At 37.2% G+C, this 23,362-nt stretch overlaps 2 protein-coding genes across 3 annotated transcripts in view; one reads left to right on the forward strand and one right to left on the reverse strand.

The window, feature by feature from the left end:
* Positions 1-15,001, forward strand: part of LOC127633214 (unconventional myosin-Id-like) — a 103,044-nt gene extending 88,043 nt beyond the window's left edge. Inside the window, exons 22-23 of one of the 2 annotated variants that reach the window (XM_052112141.1) lie at positions 11,029-11,047; positions 14,063-15,001. In XM_052112141.1, the coding sequence (XP_051968101.1) occupies positions 11,029-11,047; positions 14,063-14,083 (40 nt within the window). In that variant the 3' untranslated portion in view covers positions 14,084-15,001. Of the gene's footprint in view, positions 1-11,028 lie in introns of both variants that reach the window. The other variant, XM_052112140.1, reaches the window with a different exon arrangement.
* Positions 15,002-16,022: 1,021 nt separating this feature from the next.
* LOC127633219 (cyclin-dependent kinase 5 activator 1-like) lies at positions 16,023-22,012 on the reverse strand. Its single transcript, XM_052112145.1, has 2 exons — positions 21,760-22,012; positions 16,023-20,698 (listed from the first exon to the last, which is right to left on the reverse strand). Exon 2 carries the CDS (start codon positions 20,503-20,505, stop codon positions 19,591-19,593), a length of 915 nt encoding a protein of 304 aa, XP_051968105.1. The 5' UTR covers positions 20,506-20,698; positions 21,760-22,012; the 3' UTR covers positions 16,023-19,590.
* Between the last annotated feature and the right edge of the window lie 1,350 nt (positions 22,013-23,362).

The raw sequence follows: 23,362 nt of genomic DNA on the forward strand, positions 1-23,362 counted from the left end.
ATAACAAGTTGAACACACCAGCCATGTAAATAGTTGTTTTGCTATGAATTTTTCATCTAATGGTGTGTTTAGCCACCTTGAACTGATGATGAGAAAGGCTTAGCTGAAGAAGAGGCATGAGGGTGGGGGGGATTTATATCACTGTCAGAATGTAGGTGGATGGGTATAATATTGTGTTTGTGTGTGTTTGAGTGACTAAATCTGACCTACTTTCTCTCTTGCTAGCTCTGCATTGCTGTGTCTCTTCTCTCTCTCTCAATCTCTCTCTATCTCTCTCTCTCTCTCTCTGTGCTCCACCCCCACTGCCCTTGTCTCTTACATTTTTTCACTCACTGCATTGCAACCAGCCTAGAGATGCAATGATGGTAGAACACTTCATTGGCTCATGTACAACCTCCATCCCCTCCATCTGTGTGACTCATGGGTACCTGCTCTGCATTTAAAGTCTCCACACACCCTGTTCCTTTACCTTCATCTAATTTCTTCTCTCATCACTAATTAAACATAAAAGCATAATCAAATGCTTTTATACATTTATGCTTGTGTTGTAACTTGCTGTTTCTACCAGCACTATCATATCTAATACAATTAGCACTGAAATGCAAATAAATTAAATAAATTCTATAGAATCTGTGTTGGCCTGAAAAATACATTTGTATTACTATGACAATATATTTTAAATTATTCTTTTACATTTAATGTTAGGATTGCTATTTTTTCTGCTAACAGCTACTATTACTCAATATCACAGTTATAATTTTTTGTATTTTTGTTGTTTTTATCACGATATTGAAGAGAAACATTACTTTAACCAATTTGCCCACGAAAATTGTCATTAAGCTGTCACTCCTCCATGAAATTAGTTGTTCTGAAAGAGAAAGTTGGCTATTGTAGATTAACACATTTTATGCTAATGCCTGCTTTTGTGCTATAGCACTCCTTGTGGCAACACTGAGAATGCACATTATATGTACTTGCATTTCTTTATGAATTGATGGTTAAGTCCACAACACACTGTTATGTTTTCATTTTAAAACTTATTGATTTTGTTATGTTTACAGTATTCCTCTCATCCAAACTGAAATGGTGTTTTTCTTCTCTGCAAACCGATAGTTTCAAACTCTTCATAACCACATGTTTTGGAAAATGATGATGTTAACAGTTTCCAAACCCAAACAAATTAATGTGGACATGGCTTGAAACATAATGCAACAATGCGCACAATCAAGGTTATAGCTAGAAGTGCCTGCGTTTGCATTCTTGCATAGAGTATGTTTCGGACCAAATGGTTATTTAAGTATCACAGCCTGTATGGCTACCTTTATCTTTAAATTAGAAAACTAACAATTTCCTGATCGATTGCAGCACATTTAATCCTCTCGCTCAGCATGCATTCATCTCTATTCCGCTTTTACTTTCACCCCAGACACCCTTCATCCTCAATCAACCTCTGTGTTTCTTTTGATATCCCCAGTTTCTCCTCTGTTTACTTACATTGTCTTCCTTTCATTAAAAGAATAGTTCACATAAAATGAAAATGATCTTATCATTTACTCACCCTCATGCCATCCAGATGTTTATGACTTTCTTTCTTCTGCAGAACAAACATTAAGAAATTTAAAAGAATATATCAGCTCTATAGGCCTATACAAGTGAATGGTGGCCAGAAATTTGAAGCTCCAAAAAGCATATAAAGGCAGCATAAAAGGAACCCAGGCGACTCTAATGGTTAAAACCATGTCTCTAATGGTTAAAACCATGCCTCAAGAAGCGATTATAATAGGCGTGGGTGAGAAAAAGATAAATGATTAAATCCTTTTTTGTTATAAATCTCCACTTTCACTTCCACATTATTTTTCTTTAGGTCTTTGATCTTTTGCATTCTTCATGCATATTGCATCCTACTGGTCGGTGCTGGTCACAGGTGGAGTTTTGAAGTAAAAAAGGACTTAAATATTGATCTGTTTCTCACCCACACCAATCATATTGCTTCTGAAGACATAGATTTAACCACTGGAGTCATGTGGATTATTATCATGCTGCCTCTATGTGCTTTTTGAAGTTTTGAAATTCTGGCCAACATCCACTTGCATTGTATGGACCTACAGAGCTTGAGATATTTTTCTAAAAATTTTATTTTGTGTTCTGCAGAAGAAAGAATGTCATGCATACTCTTTCAATTGTCGGCTAGCCTGACCACCCTGCAATGATACACTCTGCTCTATTGTTCAGACATAGACGAATGACAGTAAGAAGCTTTATTGGTGTAAAAACCTTTTCTGATGGGAGTCATGCTTGCAACAGCATCTTGCTGTGAATGACAAGCTAATATAAGCCGTCCTTGCTTCTTGCCACGCTCTATAAATCTGCATTAACTATTATTGATTACTTCTTATTACGCATTAATGCGATGGATATCAGCGCATCATTTTTTAAAGTGTCTCTCATTAAAGAGAACTTAACAGAAAAGTAGATTTTTTTTTTATTAATTTAAGTGAACAGAAATTGACTTTTCTAGGGACGTTAGTTTATTGCCCCCAAAAATGTCATTATGATGTTCATCTCCCTTGAGAATTCTTTCAGGAAGTGGCAATCTGTCCTCTGTAGCCAACAGGGCAGATAACAATAGATGGCGGATGTATAAAGTGTGCTGTTTATGGGGGCATCTGTCCCATTGTATTGTGAACACCAAAGAACAGATTGTCTGGTTTGAATCAGTCAATAGTTTCCTCACCCCTCATAGAGACCGAGAGGTAAATCTGGAAGTGGTTTAAAGGATGAGCTCCATAATACAGGCTGCACCATACACAACTGCTCACTCCACCAGATACAATTATATTAGTTACAATTATTTCGAAACCTTCAGCACAGGTTATCTCTGAGTCAGGTTTGCTTTGATCTGTGTGAAACCTCAACAGGAAGCAGTAATTTCAGTTCTTGATAAATAGAGAGAGGAAAACATTGGGTTGTTTTTTTCTCCAGGGGCAGGTCTGTGCTGGTCTCTCTGAAGCTTGAAATCATCCAAATATTTTTTAGGAAGTATTGCCAGCTTCCTGCTTTGATCTAGTAATTTGTGGCTTACTGCATATGCACCATAAAAAAAGTTTATTTGCATTCGTTGATGAGCAGCTGTCTACCTGATCTGGTTTTCTAAATTAATCTAAAAATGGCTTTTGCTGGTATAACCGAATATGGCCGGGTTGATTCAGTTAAGGCCTGAGTATACTTTGGTTGTCCTCGTTGCTGATCGCTCCATGTACAGTATGCGTGACGCAAATTTAGTCATCAGCATAGTCCGCCTGTTTTTCTCGACCCCGGATGCGGTCCTTGTCTGTGCGCATCGTTTCCGCATGTGCTGGTCATTGACCGTTCTAAAAGAGGATCACAAAGCAGTAGTGGGCACGCGTTTGTATTCACTTCAGACACATTTGCTCATGGTCAGAAGAGTATACTCAGAAAGGCAACATAGTCGACCAGGTGCGATCCAATCCAGAAGTATGCCCAGGACTTTTTATTAACCCTTTGTTGCCAAACATCCACTACAGATCTTTAAAGCGTGAATGGTGTAAATGTATATTAATATACTTTCTATTATACTAACCTAATATGCATAGAACACTAAGTAAGCCATTTTTAGGTTGATTCCCCCTATAAATGTAAATGCTGTGGCTCTGTTTTGCTATCAAAATGTTGCTGTATTTGTTTGAGCATCCTGGCCAGCCAGACACAACAATGTTGGCTCAAGCAATGGTGTGAGATTGGGGTGGGCCTATCTGTTGTTTGTCCAGTCAATTGCAGATGGGGGTAGCATTCGGGAAGCCTATTTGAATCCAGTCAATCATTATTTGCAATTCTGTTTGGTGATGCTAATGGCACACAAATTACAAACTTTTTACAATAGCCATTTTTAACCTTCAAGGTGTGATGTCACATCTACACCACTGAGGGATGATTATGTTTGACCCTCACCTATATGTCATCTTAACATGTCAGTGTGTTTTATATTTATGAACACATATATTCCAAATGGCTGACAAAAGTGGCGATGAATCAATTAACCCACTACTATGTTTTATTGCGTGGACAGATGTGTAACTCTAACATCATTTTTAAATAAAAAACATAAGATTGGGAATGATGATATTCTTGTTTTTTTTTTTATAAAAGATAGGACTAAATAATGTTTTTGACTTGAATGAAACTAGTTAATTTAAATGTTACCACATGAAGCACATTTATTAGGTTACCTGACAAAGCATTTTTTACAGTGCATGGTTTCCCTGCATGTCTGGCCCCTCTCTTTCTGTCTCTTCTATTATTTCCTTCCTATCTTTTACTCTCTCTCATTTTCACTGACTTGCTCATTCCTGTATCTATCTTCCCCTTCCCTCCTTTCCCTCTTTTGTATTCTCTCTCATGCCTGCTGTTCTCAGAGAAGAGCCCAGCTCTGATCAATATTTCTCCTTACTAAGCCTTTTCTCCCTGTGCCTCTAAATTACCTACTTTGTAATCTCCTCCTTATGAGTTCTTTTTAAAATTATGAAACAGAAAACGAGGCAGAGAAGCCTGGCATATGATATACTGTATATTAGAAGCTAAAGCCTTTGCTTGTGCTTGATAAATAGTTGTTCTAGACGATTGGATTTACTGCACAGACTGGTTTTAGGAAGCTGAATAATTATGTTTTCTCCAGTAATCAGTCTACTTGGCTTATACATTATCAGCTTTGGTGCTTCGATGAACGGCATGCTCTTTTGGCAGATTTCACACTTTGACAATGAAATAAATGCAATTAAAAGCCAAACGTGAAAAGCTTAATTGTTCATTAATGAATCAATAGTGTATAATTTCACTTTTGTTTTGTAAAACCCATAGTTTCAACTCAAAATTCTAATTGAATAAGCCACGTTCGAAACTGAATGTAAAATGACTGTAAATACATTTCAATATTAATGCGGCAAATTGCTACATTTCTTGGTGACTATAAACAGCCTACAGTTACAATTGGGTTAGGAGTATGCTATTTGGCGGAGGAATCATTTATTTTAATGATTATAAAAGAGATTTTAAAAGGATTACATTTTTACCCCAAAACATTATTTACTCTCCCTTTTTTTGTTCCAACCCCATAAGAATTTATTTTTCCTGCAGAACACAAAATTAAATATATTAAGAATGTCTTGTTACTTACCTACCAATTTTAAGTGGAGTAAAGATTAACGTGTATTGGACAAGAATATCTAAACACGTAATTTTGGGTCCAGCCTGGATGCTATGCTTTCCTTAAGTCTATGGAAGCTTCATGAGCACTATTTACATTGGATCTATTCAAAAGTGTGTTGGACGTTGGGCTTTTTTGTCACGCCGGCTTCTCTATATGTTGTTTGGTCGAGCTCTAAAATGGGCGGGATTAACAACAAACAGCCAGTTATGGAAATGGCGATTTTTGACCGTGTGTGAAAATAAAAGAACCGCTGTCGATTCTTTGAATGCAGTAGACCACTGTCGAATGTTTGGCGGCTTGTAGATATTGTACAGACACACAGGGTCCGTTCCAATCAAAGTGAGCAACCTTCAGAGGCAGCATTTTAAGGCACCATAGGTGTGCTCCCAACGCGAAGGCTGTGCCAAAAGGTAGGTATCTTAATTATGCTGCCTCGTACGATATCTCGTTTTGGCCAAATTCTAAGGTAGCATCGTATGTATCCTTCCCTGGGTACGCTATCCCAGAATGCACCATGTTGAGCTCGGCAGAAAAATTAATCCAAGAAGGTGGATGAAGGGAGAGTGGTTTAGATTATAAATATACTTCTAATCCATTCAATACTGAAAATTATCAATAAATAAGTTTACTATGACACAAAACCAACTAGTTTACCCCAAATGTGTGTGTGCCTTGCATATTTAGACTCATTTGATTATCGCTTTGTTCTCTCGCGTCACCTGTGTTCAAATCAGTCTGTGATGAAGTCGAGTGTCCTGTGCATTGCACTTGAGGCGCCCTATTTGAATGCTGCACGGAGCTGCCGCATATGTAAAGTGTTTCAAATCGCTGTCTTATGAGGCAACATTTCAGTAAGGATGATGCTATAGAAGACAGCTACCTACAGTGAGGAAAATAAGTATTTGAACACCCTGTTATTTTGCAAGTTCTACCACTTGGAAATCATGGAGGGGTCTGAAATTGTCATCGTAGGTGCATGTCCACTGTGAGAGACATAATCTAAAAAAAAAATCCAGAAATCACAATATATGATTTTTTAACTATTTATTTGTATGATACAGCTGCAAATAAGTATTTGAACACCTGTCTATCAGCTAGAATTCTGACCCTCAAAGACCTGTTAGTCTGCCTTTAAAATGTCCACCTCCACTCCATTTATTATCCTAAATTAGATGCACCTGTTTGAGGTCGTTAGCTGCATAAAGACACCTGTCCACCCCATACAATCAGTAAGAATCCAACTACTAACATGGCCAGGACCAAAGAGCTGTCCAAAAACACTAGAGACAAAATTGTACACCTCCACAAGGCTGGAAAGGGCTACGGGAAATTGCCAAGCAGCTTGGTGAAAAAAGGTCCACTGTTGGAGCAATCATTAGAAAATGGAAGAAGCTAAACATGACTGTCAATCTCCCTCGGACTGGGGCTCCATGCAAGATCTCACCTCGTGGGGTCTCAATGATCCTAAGAAAGGTGAGAAATCAGCCCAGAACTACACGGGAGGAGCTGGTCAATGACCTGAAAAGAGCTGGGACCACCGTTTCCAAGGTTACTGTTGGTAATACACTAAGACGTCATGGTTTGAAATCATGCATGGCACGGAGGGTTCCCCTGCTTAAACCAGCACGTGTCAAGGCCCGTCTTAAGTTTGCCAATGACCATTTGGATGATCCAGAGAAGTCATGGGAGAAAGTCATGTGGTCAGATGAGACCAAAATAGAACTTTTTGGTCATAATTCCACTAACCGTGTTTGGAGGAAGAAGAATCATGAGTACCATCCCAAGAACACCATCCCTACTGTGAAGCATGGGGGTGGTAGCATCATGCTTTGGGGGTGTTTTTCTGCACATGGGACAGGGCGACTGCACTGTATTAAGGAGAGGATGACCGCGGCCATGTATTGCGAGATTTTAGGGAACAACCTCCTTCCCTCAGTTAGAGCATTGAAGATGGGTCGAGGCTGGGTCTTCCAACATGACAATGACCCGAAGCACACAGCCAGGATAACCAAGGAGTGGCTCTGTAAGAAGCATATCAAGGTTCTGGCGTGGCCTAGCCAGTCTCCAGACCTAAACCCAATAGAGAATGTTTGGAGGGAGCTCAAACTCCGTGTTTCTCAGCGACAGCCCAGAAACCTGACTGATCTAGAGAAGATCTGTGTGCAAACCTGGTGAAAAATTACAGGAAACGTTTGACCTCTGTAATTGCAAACAAAGGCTACTGTACCAAATATTAACATTGATTTTCTCAGGTGTTCAAATACTTATTTGCAGCTGTATCATACAAATAAATAGTTAAAAAAATCATACATTGTGATTTCTGGATTTTTTTTTTTTAGATTATGTCTCTCACAGTGGACATGCACCTACGATGACAATTTCAGACCCCTCCATGATTTCTAAGTGGGAGAACTTGCAAAATAGCAGGGTGTTCAAATACTTATTTTCCTCACTGTATGTAGGCAGGAGACAGCGAGGCAGCCTACTACATTTTGGAGGGAGACTTGCGTGAGGTGTGTGATAACACAATGTGAGGAAGGGGCTGTAGTTTGGGGAGGGTGTTATGAAGTGAAGGATTCTGGGATGTTGCCTCTCCTCTCTGAAGTGCACAGCAAGCATTATATTTTTAGCTCTTTCTGGGGATGTGAAGACTGATTAGCCCAAGGGCAAATGTGCTATTTCCAGAGGTGGGGCGTGACTTTTTTGCAGACATATATTTATTCTTTCTCCCCACCCCTTTTCTCTCTCTTTCTTTGACCCTCTAAATCCGCAAGACCAAAAATCTGTTTGTGGTGCAGATAAATGCAGATGCACTCACACACTGAGGTAGTGATCAGAAGAGGTTTCTCTTTTACCACCTTTCTAATCCTCCGCAGCATCGGCTAGTTTGGCAGGAAAAGAGGAATGCAAGGGCAGAGCTTTGACAAGTCAGTGGGGGCTCATACATTTAAAGAGGCTCCAGCAGATAAAACCCTCCTCTTGATCCTTTTCCTCTTGATGCACAGAGCCAACCGTTTGTGTAAAAAATATACATATATTATAATAATTTTTTTTGTGGTCAGCTTTCATTTTTTATAATGTATTTTTAAATATTAATTGTGTTATAATATGGCGAGCTATCAAATTCCTATGTGAATAACTAATAACTTGCTCAAGACAATTTGACTTGAGTGGCATTTACCAGTTTTGCATCCCCCGAGGGCTCCCTTCCTCCTCCCCCGCAACCTTCCCTTAATACTCCTTCTATTCTCGGTAGCAAAGCAGGTCTCAAAAGTGGTGAGTCAGTTGGTGTGAAGAGCACAGGCACGGGGGAGAGGAGGGCTGGAAATAATTGATTTCCAGTGGGCCATGCAGAGTTGTCTGCTCCCTAGCCCTCTGTTTGAGAGTCTGGCACAGAGGGAGGCACTTAGTTTTGGGAACTCTACAGTTGTCCTGCCCTGCTGCTAAAATCAAACCTCAGCTTCACTCTGAGCCCCACCTGGAGCAAATCACACACTAACCTTTCATCATTGCCTCCATTGACAGGATGTTGATGATGATAAAGTACACTGAGGGTTGAAAATCTATAATAAGGTCACTTGTCAATGCCGCCAACTGTAAATAAATAAGGTACTGTAACGACTCGCTAAGTGTTTGCAGTCGATTAGATACCCCAGATACTAGCACTTTCTATGAATATGGTACGCTTTGGCATCCCATGGCTTTTTAAAAGGAATAGAGGCAAAAATCCCATGTTTTTTGTGATAACTGTTAGACCGACAGTTATCTAACATGCATGAAATTTACTTTTGATTAGCTAGTTTAAAAAAATGTATTACATTTGGTCTATTTAATTTTAATTTACCTAATTTCATTTGAATAAAATAACAAAATCACACAAATGTAAAACTCCTATTAGATGTCCCAAATGAAAGTATGAAATTATAGAGCTCATTGAAAATGAATAAAAATAAATCAGCTCATGTAATATTTTAATTAGACCTCTTGAGATTAACACTTTTTCAAGGTTAAGTACCAATAATAATTAGCAATTAATTTTAAGTGTTTCAGGCCCTACTTTCTGCCCTTTTAATGGAAAGTGCCTACTACTTTATAAACATGTGGTTGCTTTTGATGTCTAGATCCAGTCTTCCAGCCATGTAGCTGGGCCCAATATAGAGGAACAATGATTGTGAGAGATAGCAGAGATTGATGCTGGTCCAGACAGTCTGTTGGCTGACTATAGCAGCCCTACCACATGATGGGGTTCATTGGGTTGCCATAGAAACGTCTGGCGCAGCAGCCTGCTGGTCCAGTAACTTATGGAGACAGAGCTGTGTCTGTGAGCTGGCGGCTTTATAAAGGAGAGTTTTATCATCTGCAGAATTTCTTACATAAGCTGCCTTGTGAAGGTCACTCTTCTGAATCAGACTCCCAATTTAGGAGATAATTGAGTTGTTTTGTTCTGCTGTAAATGTACACTCTCATAAAACCAAAACAATTTTTTTTGCCTTGTTTTCCTTCTAAGCTCAAAACAGATAAATTTATTTGAGATACATTTACAAAATTGTATAAGATAAGTTGTTTTCAGAGAATCTTGAATTAGGTTTATTTATTTTTTTACTATTGGCATAGTTTCTTTACTTAAGCATACATCTAACAAAATGTAGTGAGGTTTATGCTTAAAATAATAATTATAGAAAAAATGGTTTTCCAATGGGGCAAGAAAAAAAGCTTAATTTAAAGGAATATTCTGGGTTCAATAAAAATTAAGCTCAATCAACAGCAATTGTGGCATAATATTGATTACCAAAATTTGTAAAGATTTCTTTAAAAAAAAAAAAAAAAACTCTGGCTTACAGTGAGGCATTTACAATGGAAGAGAATGTGGCAAAGTTTTCAATGTTAAAATACTCATTGTTTCAAAAGTGTAGCCACAAGACAAACAATATGTGTGTAAACATGATTTTAGTGTGATAATATCACTTACAAACTTTTCTGTGTAGACAATTTTACATCTTGCCATGCCGGTATAATGTCAACAAACCCTAAAATGACCATTTAAACTAATTTACAGCTCAAATCATGAGCTTAACATGTATTGAACCCGGAATATACTTTTTAAGGTATATTTTCTGACAGAAGTCTTATAATCGTGCACAATTTTGCTTCTTAAGCTTGTTCTAAGGATGTTTAGGTGTTTAACTTGAATACAAAAAGAAAATTCAAATTTGATTTTGCAGTGTTCTGTAATATTGAATTTTCTGTAGACTGGCGGCTGTAAATGGGTTTTGTCGAGACACTGTTAAAGGATTCTTCTTAAAGGGATATTAAGTTCAATTTCATGTTAAAAATAGGTTGACTGTATTGAAACGCTGCTTTCCCATAGATTATGAGGACATATCCATGGAGCTAATAGGTTTACTAGTCGAAGCAAGGCTTTTAGGGGTTGGATCTATTGACTGCAACATGAACTGTTGAAAGCACAACTTTCTGATTGCAGAGCTAAATGTAGAGTGTGTGAGATTCAGTTCAACTTTTACTTTTCCATTCTCCCCTCTCTGAAAGCACAGCTGTTATCACTCAGCCAATTACTCTAGTGCTTCATCGATCCCCTTCATTGAGAGCATGGTGTAAAATACCCATCCTCCCAAAAACAACCAACAAGTATTCACAAGTACACAGAGCTAAAAGTCAATCCTCTGTGGACCAAAACAAAAACAAGAGCATATGGAATATTTTAGTGGGGACAATTCAAATCGTGAATTGAATGAAATGTTCAATGACATCTCTCTCTCTCTCTCTCTCTCTCTCTCTCATTCTAGTGAGAAGAGGAAGCTACAGGTGAACATTGTCAGCCCCATTCAATGCAGTATGAATGGGAGGAAGTGCACTGTCATCGTGGAAACCAAGATCAACCAATCACAACCAGACTTCACCAAGAGCAGATCAGGATACATTCTCTCAGTGCCAGGCAACTAGAGGTCCAGGGGCCAAACAGCCCCTCTTGACTGACAATAACCACCGTATATCACCAGCTTTATACTATATATCACTTTTGAGTAAAACCTCATAAATGAAGCCATACCAAATTTGCCTGGAGACAGGCAAGGAAGAATCTTTTTTTTTTTCTGGGAGTGAACAAATAGAAAACTTTGCCCCTAAATTCCAAACTTTGGCTCAGATTATATACAAGATGACAAAGAGGAGGTAACGAGATACAGTACATCCTCAAAGAAGATTTAGCAGGCACTGGTCCAAGTATTTATCAAATTTTACAATCAAATGAAGGGTAATCGTAAATGTAATATTTTTGAGGAACAGGATACACAAGGGGTTTAAAAATATCTAACTCATGTTTTGAAATACTCAAGTCTTTTTCTTCAAAGGGAATATGTTGGTTTTTGATCAATGGTTTCTGCGGGATAAAGAATAGCTTTGCCCCGAAGTTTCGCACAGATCATAAGCAGTTTTTGAGTTACTGCTGAATTTTGTTTATCAAGGCCTGTTGAGCAGGATATGTTGATCATATCCTTAAACTCATTAACTGCTCAGAGAGTAGTGTTACAACTCTCTCATAATTTAAACTGTTATTATTTTCTGCATATTTCTGGTAATCTAAAGCACAGGCAAATATTGTACACAGAAACTTTCATATTGATTATGGCATTGTGGCTTAAATATTGTACTGTATACAGTATACAGTATACATAACATAGGTAGGAGAGAATTGTCATTTATTCACATATTTCTTTATCTTGGAGTAGAATCAGAGACAGCACAGGGGAGGTGGTGATTGCATCAGGACATATTATTTTCTATTGCCATTTTAATTGGCCTTGTCACCAATTGTGGTCCCATGAGAAAAGGATAATTTCAGTACATTCTTTCTTCTGTAACTGAATTCAAAATAGCACAAAGGCGGCAGTATCCATCATTTATATGAGCCAAAAAGAACAAAAAAACATTTTGTCACCAAAAAAAAAATACGAAAAAAGAAAATTAAAATCCTCCAACCACAAGTGACAATATTTGAAGAACAGGTAACCAGTTGTTCCGTTATGGTGCTTTTTCACTTTCATTACTTTCATATTTTTTTTTAATGTGTTCAGATTAGTAAGCTGTAATATTTGCAAACTTTGCACATCTGCATTGGCCCCAAAATGCATTTAGACACTTAAGTCCTTCATATAAATGTATGAATGCCATTGAATTAAATAACAGAATGTCAAAGCAAATGCCATTTATTTTGATGCAAGATAGCGCAAGCACAATTTTCAATCAAAAATCTTTAACACATTTTGTTTTTTAGGTTTGACATGCTAACCCCATAGATCTAGTCTTTAAAATGAAGACCAAAAGTATTTGGAAACTCTCTGGTTGTCAAACTTTAGTGGAACATGTCCACTGCGATGAACTACTCTTGTGGTTACTCTGCTAGGACACCTGTATGACCCTGAGTAAAGCTGACATCATACTTCGAATAAAAATCACCTTGGTAACAGTCTGTTAAAAGTATTTGCAAATATGGCTCAGTTTTAAGAAATTCTCTGGTACCATTTGTTTGCAGATTTCACTTCTTCTAATATGTTGTATCTAATGCCATTACATTCATACAGTTGATGTTAATGTAGCTTAAGTGCCCATATACATTTTAAAGCCACTGTATGTGTGAAATAAAGAAAGAGCAGTATTGATTCATATTAAAAATATCAAAGCCTGCCCTATTTTAAAGCTTCCGGTACTGACAGAAATAGTGCCATTTTGATCATTTCTAAGCAGGTGGTTTCATAAATCTCTTTTTCAATAATAGTTTCACTGTAAAGTCTGTGGCTGTTAGCTAAGGAAGTATGATCGTTTTATTAGTTAATTAGGATTGTTCCTTATGGCCAAAAATATCGCTAAGCTCCCATCTGCAGCATCTGTCCTGGCTGTGAAATACCAAGGCTTGTGATATGATTTAAATGTGGAATAATGGATCAGATAGTGAGCTGTGGCCTACAACAAATGATCCAGGCCAGTCGGACTATCACTTTTACCAAGTGATCAGCAATGCTTGCAATCAGAACAGTTGTTGCGGTTTTGAAATAGCCTCAGGTTAAATGGAAACACTTATGCAGGCCTGATTTCTATCACAATTTTGCACAAAAATACTTTTGAGTTCCTGCTCAGTATTTTTGTCTTGTTTTGCAGTAGTCCAAGTTTCTAACTATTCTTAAAACGAGATAAAACTTACGTTATGTTTCTTAATTTGCAAATAGCTTTTTCCGTAACAATTTACGTTAATGTTCCATTTGTTAACATAACAGCATGTTAACAGAATTAGTTAACAAGAACTAACATTGATCAATACATATTGAGCATTTATTAATCTTAGCTAATGTTAATTTCAACTACTAAATATTTTAGTTAATGCATTTTGAACTATCAATGAACAATTGTATTTTTATTAACTAACATTAACAAAGATGAATAAATAATGTAACAGATATATTGTTTATTGTTTGTTCATGATACCTAATGCATTTACTAATGTTAACAAATGGAACCTTATTGTAAAGTTGTACAGCTTTTTCTCTTTTAAGCATAAATCTTAACAAATATTGTGAGGTTTATGCATACAACAAGAAAAAAAAAATGCCAATGGCAAAAAATTATAAATTATGTTCACTGGAAACCATGTTTGTATGTTTACATAACTGAAAAACTAGACACATTTTTTTAAAATTATTTTTACACTTTTACATGAAGTAATAATCATGTCCAATTACAAAGCCAGTGCTAGCCTCTCCTCTTCCCCATCTTGCTTATCTCTCTCTCTTTTTCTCTCATTAAACTCTCTCATCCTCTTCCTCGCAGTCCCAGAACACTCCCTCTTGACGATTAGCCTGGATTTGTAAAGTGTGTCAGCAGAAACACACAGTACCCCAAGTGCCGCTTGGAAGAAAAAGTCAGACTCTCTACCACCTTTTCTCTCCAGCTCTGGCCCAAAGACAACAGATACCCAAGTTACAGGTTCCTCACTATTCAGGAATTACTCACGGATCTCTTAGAACTCGCTGCCAGGAAGATGAAGTTCTAAACCAGTAAATGCACTTTTATTTACAGTTATAACAGGATGTTTTTCTTGAATCTAACACTTTATCTCTGATTGCCAATGGTATCAATACCTGAAATTAGTTTTGTCTCTCAATAGAGGCATATTGACAATAAGGGAATGCTCCATGGTATGTTGAAAATAGGGCTTAAGTGATTGTTTGTGTATAAAATCCTATTTTAATCCTCTTCCTGTGGGCAGTGCAGTTTGTTTTGTCATTGATAGTCATTTTAGATAATCTTCTTTTTGTTCTTGTCGTGAACCCCACTGATGCAGTTTAAGTGCCGAATAATTTAATAATTTGTGTTTTATGTTATTTGTTCAAATTTGTGTAATTACACATGTTCATCGTGGTTAATATTAGAATTCTGGAGATTTAATATGAACAGTCCATGTGCCTACTTTTATACTTCTCTTATTTAAGTCATATATTCATTTTAAAAGACGCTACACATGCTTGGACCAAATCAAAAAGGGAATTCTGTTTATACAGCGTGTTTGTTAAAACAGCTTTTTCGTATGTGTGTTAATGCAATAATCTGTAATTTGTGCATTTGTTCAGTAATACTCATATAGCAAAATTTTCTCATTTCACAGTAACATTGTACTGCATTGAAAACTTACTTATTACTGATTTACAATTTTGTTAATCATATAAAATCTGTACCAGATATCTACTGAAATAAACATGCCCTTGAAGTGTCTTGCTCTGAGGCTTTTGTTCCTTCGCACTAATATATTGTCATTATTTCACAGATCCCCCCCCAAGGTAAAATGGCTTTAAATCCATTGAGAGCAACTGTTTGCCACTGGGAATCTGTTATTGACATTTTAACTTGTACATTTTCTCAGTCTTAAGAGTGGTGACCGAAAATGTGCTGCATGTCTGTGTGGTTCACACTGTGACTGTATTTATTTTGTTTTGCACAGTATGAGTCTTCACATTCACATATAGGCATTACAATGATGATTCTCGATTTCATAATGGAAATTTAGCTGCAATATGAGTGATACTTACTCATTTACTGCATGGTTCTGGATTAAACTACAGAACACATTAATGGGGTAGTTTACCCAAAAATTTCAATTCAGTAATTTGCTCACCCTCATGTTTTTCCAAACCCATAGGACTTTTTTTCTTTAGAACACAAAAAGGCAGAATGTTAGCCTCAGTTACCGTTCATGTCCATTGTATGGAAAAAATATGTAATGAAAGAGAATGGTGACTGAAGCTATCATTCTACCTAAAATCATACAGGTTTGGAACAACATGAGGTGAGTGATGACAGAATGTTAATTTGTAGGTGAACAACTGCTTTAAAACACTAATATACCCTGAGGGACACTTTAGTCAACATATAGTTTATGGTTGTATTGCCTTATGATTCTGCTAAATAGCACACAAGTACAACTGGTAGAGCCATTGTTTTTAAAGCTAGACAAAACAGACAATTATGTAACATAACTCAGACAATTTTACTGTTTAGGAAGCTATATTCCTATCTGTGAGACCACGTTATTGAGAAAGGAGAATTTGTTGGTAAACCAGCAATTTTCATGTTGATAAGCTATAGTTATGTAATACCTCTGTGCCAATATGTGACTCATTACAATTAGAACATTTGTAGGCCAGAATTCGTGTTGTTTTGACATTATAAGCTGCAAAACTCTTGCAAATAACTATACTTTCTAAAACAACCACACTGTTGTGGATCTTTAATGATCAGTGCATTTTATTTCTCATCACAGTACAAAAATAAATAAAAATAAGCAGAAACAAAATGAAATATTTAAATTACAGCAACAGATTTTTGTCTTTTTTAAAAGAACAATATGGTAACAGATCGATACACCCCTTCCCACCTGCCTGTCAAACTCAAGCCCGATACTATAGAGTATTACCCTCTAAAAAGCATGGCCATGCTCTGTTCCTAGAAAATCAACTTGCACACAACACATTCGTCTGTACAAATAAATTCACACTCTCACACACTCATGCAGTCCTTGTTTTTGTAACACTGTCGTTTTAGTTCTTCAAAGAATTATGCAACAAGTAACAGAGTTTGACAGGCGTTTTAATCTTTTGCTTGTCTCTTAAGTGTTTTACTTTTTCCAAAGGACGACTCTGTGATGTAAGTGAAGAAATGGCACATTGTTGTGAGCTGGGGCAAGTGAAAGCAGGCAAGCAGCAAAGCAGGGCTCACCAACTTCAGCCCTGCCACGGCAAACTCACACAATCTCACAGAAAAGTGCAAGTCCCCATTGCTGAATCAGTAGTCATGTCTAAACCTCTTCTGGCACATTACTAAGTGAATTATTGGTTTCCTCAACCATCTTCTCATTCATATACACAGTCTGTCACATAATAAAGCAATGCAATCTATCTCACTGCTCAGAAACATCTTTCGTATCATGAGAAGAACAGGCTTTTGCATGAGTTAACAGAGACAATGTTTGCGTAAAAGACTGTCACTTTTTTTTCTATTTTTTACTCTTTAAAGAAAATTAAGACATCACTACTGAAAGAAAGCATGCACAATTTAGCACTGTTGAGATGTTTTAAAATGGGTAAATATATAATTTATAATGCAGAATCCCCCTATGACCATGGTCCAGGTTCATTTACAGTACATGTCACAAATGTAGCTGCAAATGTTATATTCAGTTGTACAGTTTGGCCCACAGTTTTAAAGGGATAGTTCACCCTCAAATGGACAATCATCATTTACTCACCCATTATGTTGATCCAAACCCATATGACTTTCTTGCTTCTACTTAACACCAAAGGAGTTATCAAACAGGATGTCCAAGCTTCTTGTTTCCATACAATGAAAGTCAATGGTGACCACAACCCTGGTCCTGTTGTTTTTGACAAAATTATGATAATAATAATAATTATTATTATGGTTGAACTATTCCTTTAAAGCAGCTATCAGGGGCAATGACAAGTGTTTAAAAAACTAATACCCCTATGTAAATGTCATTAGAAGCATGTTGGCTGCTTTACTGTAGTGTATTATGCCCTGATGGTCCACATGGCTTTCTTTTTTCTAATATAAATTCTGCTAATCTCCAGAAATAGACCACATCTAATCCAGTTTAATGCCAGGGAGCTTGTTATCTCCAGTGTTTGTCTTGTGTTTTCAAATAGTAATCACTCACGATTAGTTTTTGCTGTGCTGATATGCAGAACATCTCAACAGTACTTCACAGAGAAATTGGTTTCAGGTATTTTTACTGAGATTGAAACCGATCATCTGTTGCTATGATGAATTACCCATGGTGTTTCTCAGATTTGCAAATGGTTTGAAACTAAGCTTTTAGATGCTATAGCCTTAAATAATACATTCTAATGCAAATTTGCATCAACCACAATCTTCATTTCCACCAAAAGGTAGCCACCAGACTAAATGCATTACTTGAATGTAACAGATTTACCTTCTTTTTTTTTTTTACAACACATTACTAAAATCTCAAATTGCAAGAGAGAAATGTGTGAAAATAAGTAATAAATAACAATAAATTACGACTGCAATAGAGACTCATTGTTAATGACAATCCCACCATTCCAAATTGTGCCAGCCTTTGGTGTGTATTTTTAGAACAAACAAGATTTTCATCAAAGTTATGGCACTGTTTTTGATTCGTTTACAATAGGTTTACCTGTACACAGCCCCCTGTTGAAACTAGACTGTGTAATAGATTAAAACAAAAAGACAAAACAATGGCTCATCAGATTTAGCTAAATAAACTATTTGTACATTTTTCTTGTTTCATTCCCAAAACACAAATGCAGTTGGCTTTAAAAATGTAAAGTTTCTTTTGCCGTCCAGATTGTGTTTGCATTCACTTGAATACAGTTATTAAATAAAATGAAAACATGGCAACAGTAAAACAATCTGTAAAGCTTCAGAGATGTAAACCACAACAGATTTGCTCAACTCTGTATGGATGAAAATAAACTAGGTCTTTTTATATATGTGCCGATGACCTCTCCCATCACTAGTATGTATATCAACAGCCACTGTGCAATGATGGCCCATTCTCAATGTAATTTTATCCAATATTCCTTTTTTGTGGCCTATGTTCAATACCACCAGACATAAACACGCAAATAATTTCACTTGCACTTCATTGCAGACTTTGCAACATTGCCGTATTAATCAACCAGCAAGTGTCCAGTTTCATGGACACAAAGCAGGAGAACACATGTCTGTTGCTGATGGATCAGTCTGGCAAAGTTCTTACCACAAAGTGCACATGTCCAGATGTCAGTGGTTCTGCAGCTCCACATTCATAGCTGTTTGTGTTATTATTTTTATCTTGTTGCCTCTTTTGAAGTTCTCATCAATGCTTTTAAATATTCACTACATTACAGCTCTTGGGTCCACTGAAGTCTGGCATTTTTATTATTATTATTATTAAAATGCAAAATGTTGCAATTACCATGGCTAAAGGTAATGTAAACCTCACTAAAATATTGTAATATTAAGCCAAACATATGGCCTCTAACTCCTTAATTGAAGCATTGCCAGTGGCTTTATATAAAATTGAATGTTTGAATGTGAATTTAAAAGACATAGACAACAATCTCATAATTAGTGAGCATTATCTACTAAATATAAGCCCATTAATTACTCAACTCATTTAAAGTAATATTCTGGGTTAAATACAAGTGATGCTCAATAAACAGCATTTATGGCATAATGTTGATTACCAAAAAAAAAAATGTTCAACTTGTTCCTCCTTTTATTTATAAAAGCAAAAATCTAGATTATGGTGAGACACATACAATGGGATGGCTATAATCTTATAAAACCACTAATATTCATTCTTCTCTTAAAACTTGTATATTATTTGAGCTGGAAAGTTGTTTAAATGGTCATTTTTATGGTTGTTTTAGGGGTTACGGCATTACGTTGTCATGGCAACAATATTGTAAAATTGGATATAACTTTACACATAAAAGGTTGGTAAGTGATTTTATCCTCTAAAATGACAAAAAAACACACAAAAAAACATTTATATTACATATATCTTGTAGCTATACTTTTAAAACAGTGAGTATTTTAACTATTATGGACTGACCCCTTTCTCTTCCATTGTAAGTGCCTCAATGTAACCCAGATTATAACCCAATAAAAGAAGTCAAAATAAAATCTTGTGGTTATCAATATTATACTACAAAAGCTGTCGATTGAGCTTGGCTTGCATTTAACTTGGAATATTCCTTTACGAACAGTTTGAAAATGCCAGACAAGAGTGCCAACAATGACTTCTTCAGAACTGTTCACCGGTCCAGGCCGATGAGGAGACGACTCCTCTCTTCTTCCTTCTGGCATTCGTTCTTGAGGTCTGCAAAGACTTGGGTGAAATAGTGAGGATCCGAGTTGATCTGCAGCATCTTGGCACTCATCAAGTTTATGATGGACAAGCAACGGTCCCAGAAAGTCTCCTTGGAGGTCTCCACCAGGAATGGCTTGAGAGGGTATGAGATTTCATTGCCCATGTAAGAGTAAGACAGGTAGAGGCAGGTGAGGAGCACGGCTTGTAGCTCATGCTCTGTGGCCACCTCAGAGGAAACCACGTCACGGCAGAGCATGTAGACAAAAACCACATTGGCTGGGGTGATGAAGCCCTGGTCCTGCCAGCCCTGGAGCAGTAGAGAACGATCCACACTCCGAAGCCATAGCACCGGGTCAGTGGGGGAGAGATGCTTGAGCCGATAGCATCTTCGGCACAGGAACTCCCCAAGACAACGCAGCAGCTCACTAGTGGAGGCTTGAACAATCACCCTCTTGGGTGTTCCAGGGACCACTTTGGAGTTGGAAAGAGGTGCCTTCTTGACAGATGAAGTTGTATTGTTGGAATTTTTAGAGCCTTGGTTTGATGGACTTGTCTGGTCCTGGGTAATAGAGGCGAGATTCGCACAAGACTGCGACTTCTTGAGGTTCTCATTGTTGAGGTGAGAAACATTGTTTTGGTAGGTGGTATTAGGCTGTACCTTCTTAGAACCCTTTTTCTTAGCCGAGACAGCCACTATCCGTTTCCATGGGAATACGTTGATGAGCGGGTGGCGTTTTAGATTCTTGTCTTTGGCGTTCTTGCTGTTCTGAACTGCCGTGTATTGGCCCACGGTTGCCGGACCATCCTCAAACAAGGCAGCCTTCCGGTAGCTGGGAGACAGTGATAGCACAGTTCCCATGGTGCCAGATGTGGATGATCAGAACCTCAAAAGTCAGGGGTCAACTAAAGAAGTTGCCAAGTTCCAAAGCTGAGGACTTGCCCCACTGCTTCCTGAGATTTGTTTAATCTGTGTTAGACATCCAAATTTAGGTTGGTGCTCTATTTAATGAAGAATGATGTTGGGATGGACGAGGGCTCTTTCACTGAAAAGCCTATAAGAGGAAAAGCATATTTCAGCATTGTTCAAAAGAGATAATTTTCTGGCATGTTCCTCATACAGTATAACTCCCTATAATGTTGAACACTATCTAACCATTGAGAGAGTAACCATACTTCCATTTCTTTACATAGCACTTTAGCACTAAAGACTTGTGAACTGGTAGTTTTATATACTTCAGAATAGACTGTATAATATTGTTCACAATATTAGGCCTTCTTTGGATTATTTAGATGCAAACCTAATAAAAATGTGCTTTATGTGGTAACATCTCAAATTAACTGGTTTAATTAAAATCATAAATATTATTTAACATCATTGAATCAACCTCAATACATTAGGCTACACCAACAAAACTCATTGTAGGGGATCACATAGAAATAGCTCCTCAAGGTAACAATTGCAGGTTACCACTTTCTTACAGTGTGGGTTCCAGTAGTAGTGTCCACTAACAATATAGGTGTTCGCTTAGCAGTTAGGCCTGCTTTTTGCATTAAAATTACCCAGAATGATTTATTCAGTCTAAGGTGATTAGAAAATTAATGATCAGATCAGGTCAGGCCAAAAGTATTTCCAGATAGCTATGGTGCAATATTAAACTATTGTATTTATTATTGGTGTCTATGTACATGTGCATTCTAGGTTGGATTAAATGACACATTTTAAAATATCGTGCATTCCAGTATATGTTTTTACAAATAAAAAATACTGGAAACCTTCGTTTCGCCCCTAAATGCATTTGCGTGCCTGAAAAACATCGGCTACTGTCCAAGGTTCTGAAAATGTGCGCGCTTTACAGCGGTATTTACACGAGTAAGAGATAATCAACACATCAACAAAATGAAATACCTGAGAAGAAAGAAAGAAAGAAAGAAAGAAAGAAAGAAAGAAAGAAAGAAAGAAAGAAAGAAAGAATGAAAGGCAAACCAACAAAACAAATGTAAACCAAGCAACCTACAATGCCCCTCAGAATAATGTAATACGTAGAAAATATGGCCAACAATCAACCAAATTTAGAGAATAGAGAAAAGCATCGAAGAAATGTAGCTTACTCACAGGAATCTGATCTCCTTCACGATGCTTTGGAAAAACAAGAGTAATGGCTGTCTTGGTTTATCCTTGATAAACTGCGCATTTATGAGATGCGAGGTCATCCAAACTGAGGAATGGACTTAAGATAAAGATGGTCAGCTAGCCTAAATTCCAATCAAATAAAAGCCTTTGATCAAAGCACAAATCTTCACGCCTTATCAGAGGTCTCAGTAGCCACTCCAGAGGTCTGTGGATACTGGATATCTCCTTTGGTTGGTGATGCTGAGAACTGTGAAGCTGTGCTATTGGTCCACAACAGCAGATACTGGATTTAGGTTGATGTTGTGGAGTCACCTCTTTTAGAAAACCTGTGTTAGAGCGCCCCCCTTTGTCCCTGATGCTGTTTTTCACTGCCCCACCTTCGTGCACTGGGCAATCATAACAGCCTTTTTGACAGTCATCAAGTCTATAGGTTTAGATAAATATTTTACAAAAATTTACAAAAAAGCATACAAATAAATAAATAAATAAATGTTAGTATCTATTTAAAATAAAAATGCACATAAAATGAACATGAAATATGATACAATATAAATGTTTTGAACATTATTATTAATAATGCATGAAGCACCCCTAATATGCAACAAAATGATACAATTATAAAACAGTTACATAATATTTAAAAATAATGAATTCAAATAAAAAAGCAAATAAATAAATACAAAGTAATTCAATTGAGTATAATCAAAGAGGGATAAAGGACTGAGAGGCCCATGGGCCGGAATACCGTGCGGCCCCCCATGATGTGACTACAATCACCTTTATGCCCTACAGGACGCTTGGCAGATTTGGTTGGATTTTTCAAAGAAAAGTTTGGAGCAATATCTTACACGGCCAATTGTATCCTATGTACTAATTATGAACCGATCCTAAAGCACGCGTTAGGCTATTTCTAGGGATGTAGCCTACATGGCGCCTGTATTTAAATTACAAATCACTATTCGGTTATTCTGCATGTGTTAGAGGTCTTCAAACATATCTGATACGACGGAACCCTACAAATAAGGTTTTGGGCAAGGTTCGGGTCAGTTTTTCAAGTGGCGAGTTACGGGCTGTTCACACGCGCGTCTGCACGCACCGGACGGACGTGCACAACTCACTTTTTTCAGCGTACAGCGCAGGGCCGTCGCTTTTTTAGATAGGGGCCTACCGTTAACTTAAAACTCATTTTAATATTTATGCAGGTGACACATCTCGAGACACCAGCACTGCATCAAATCGACATTCTGAGGAAGCGCTGGTTGCAAAGAGGACTCTTTGTGACTGTTCAGGGCCGACCCGTGGGATTGTGGGACCCTACAGGCGAAATCATGAAAATGGTCCTCAGTGTGAAAACTGTCATAACTTTAAAACATCCATAGAACCAATGCAAACGTTTATGGGTTGATTTAAGAGAAACCACTGACAAAATAATTAATAATTTGGTAGATGACAAATGTCCAATATGTTTTCCCAACATGAAAATGTTAGGTTAAAATGTACATTAATGTATGAGGGGAAAGTGTGTATCCTAGGTGCCCTGCAAGTATACATGTAAAATACAATTACTGTAGATATAAACGCAACA

Source organism: Xyrauchen texanus, chromosome 40 (assembly GCF_025860055.1).
Source record: "Xyrauchen texanus isolate HMW12.3.18 chromosome 40, RBS_HiC_50CHRs, whole genome shotgun sequence".
NCBI classification, from domain to species: domain Eukaryota; kingdom Metazoa; phylum Chordata; class Actinopteri; order Cypriniformes; family Catostomidae; genus Xyrauchen; species Xyrauchen texanus.

Excerpts from the sequence above, each read along its gene's own strand:
- LOC127633219 (XM_052112145.1), bottom strand. The coding sequence starts at position 20,505 with ATGGGAACTGTGCTATCACTGTCTCCCAGCTACCGGAAGGCTGCCTTG.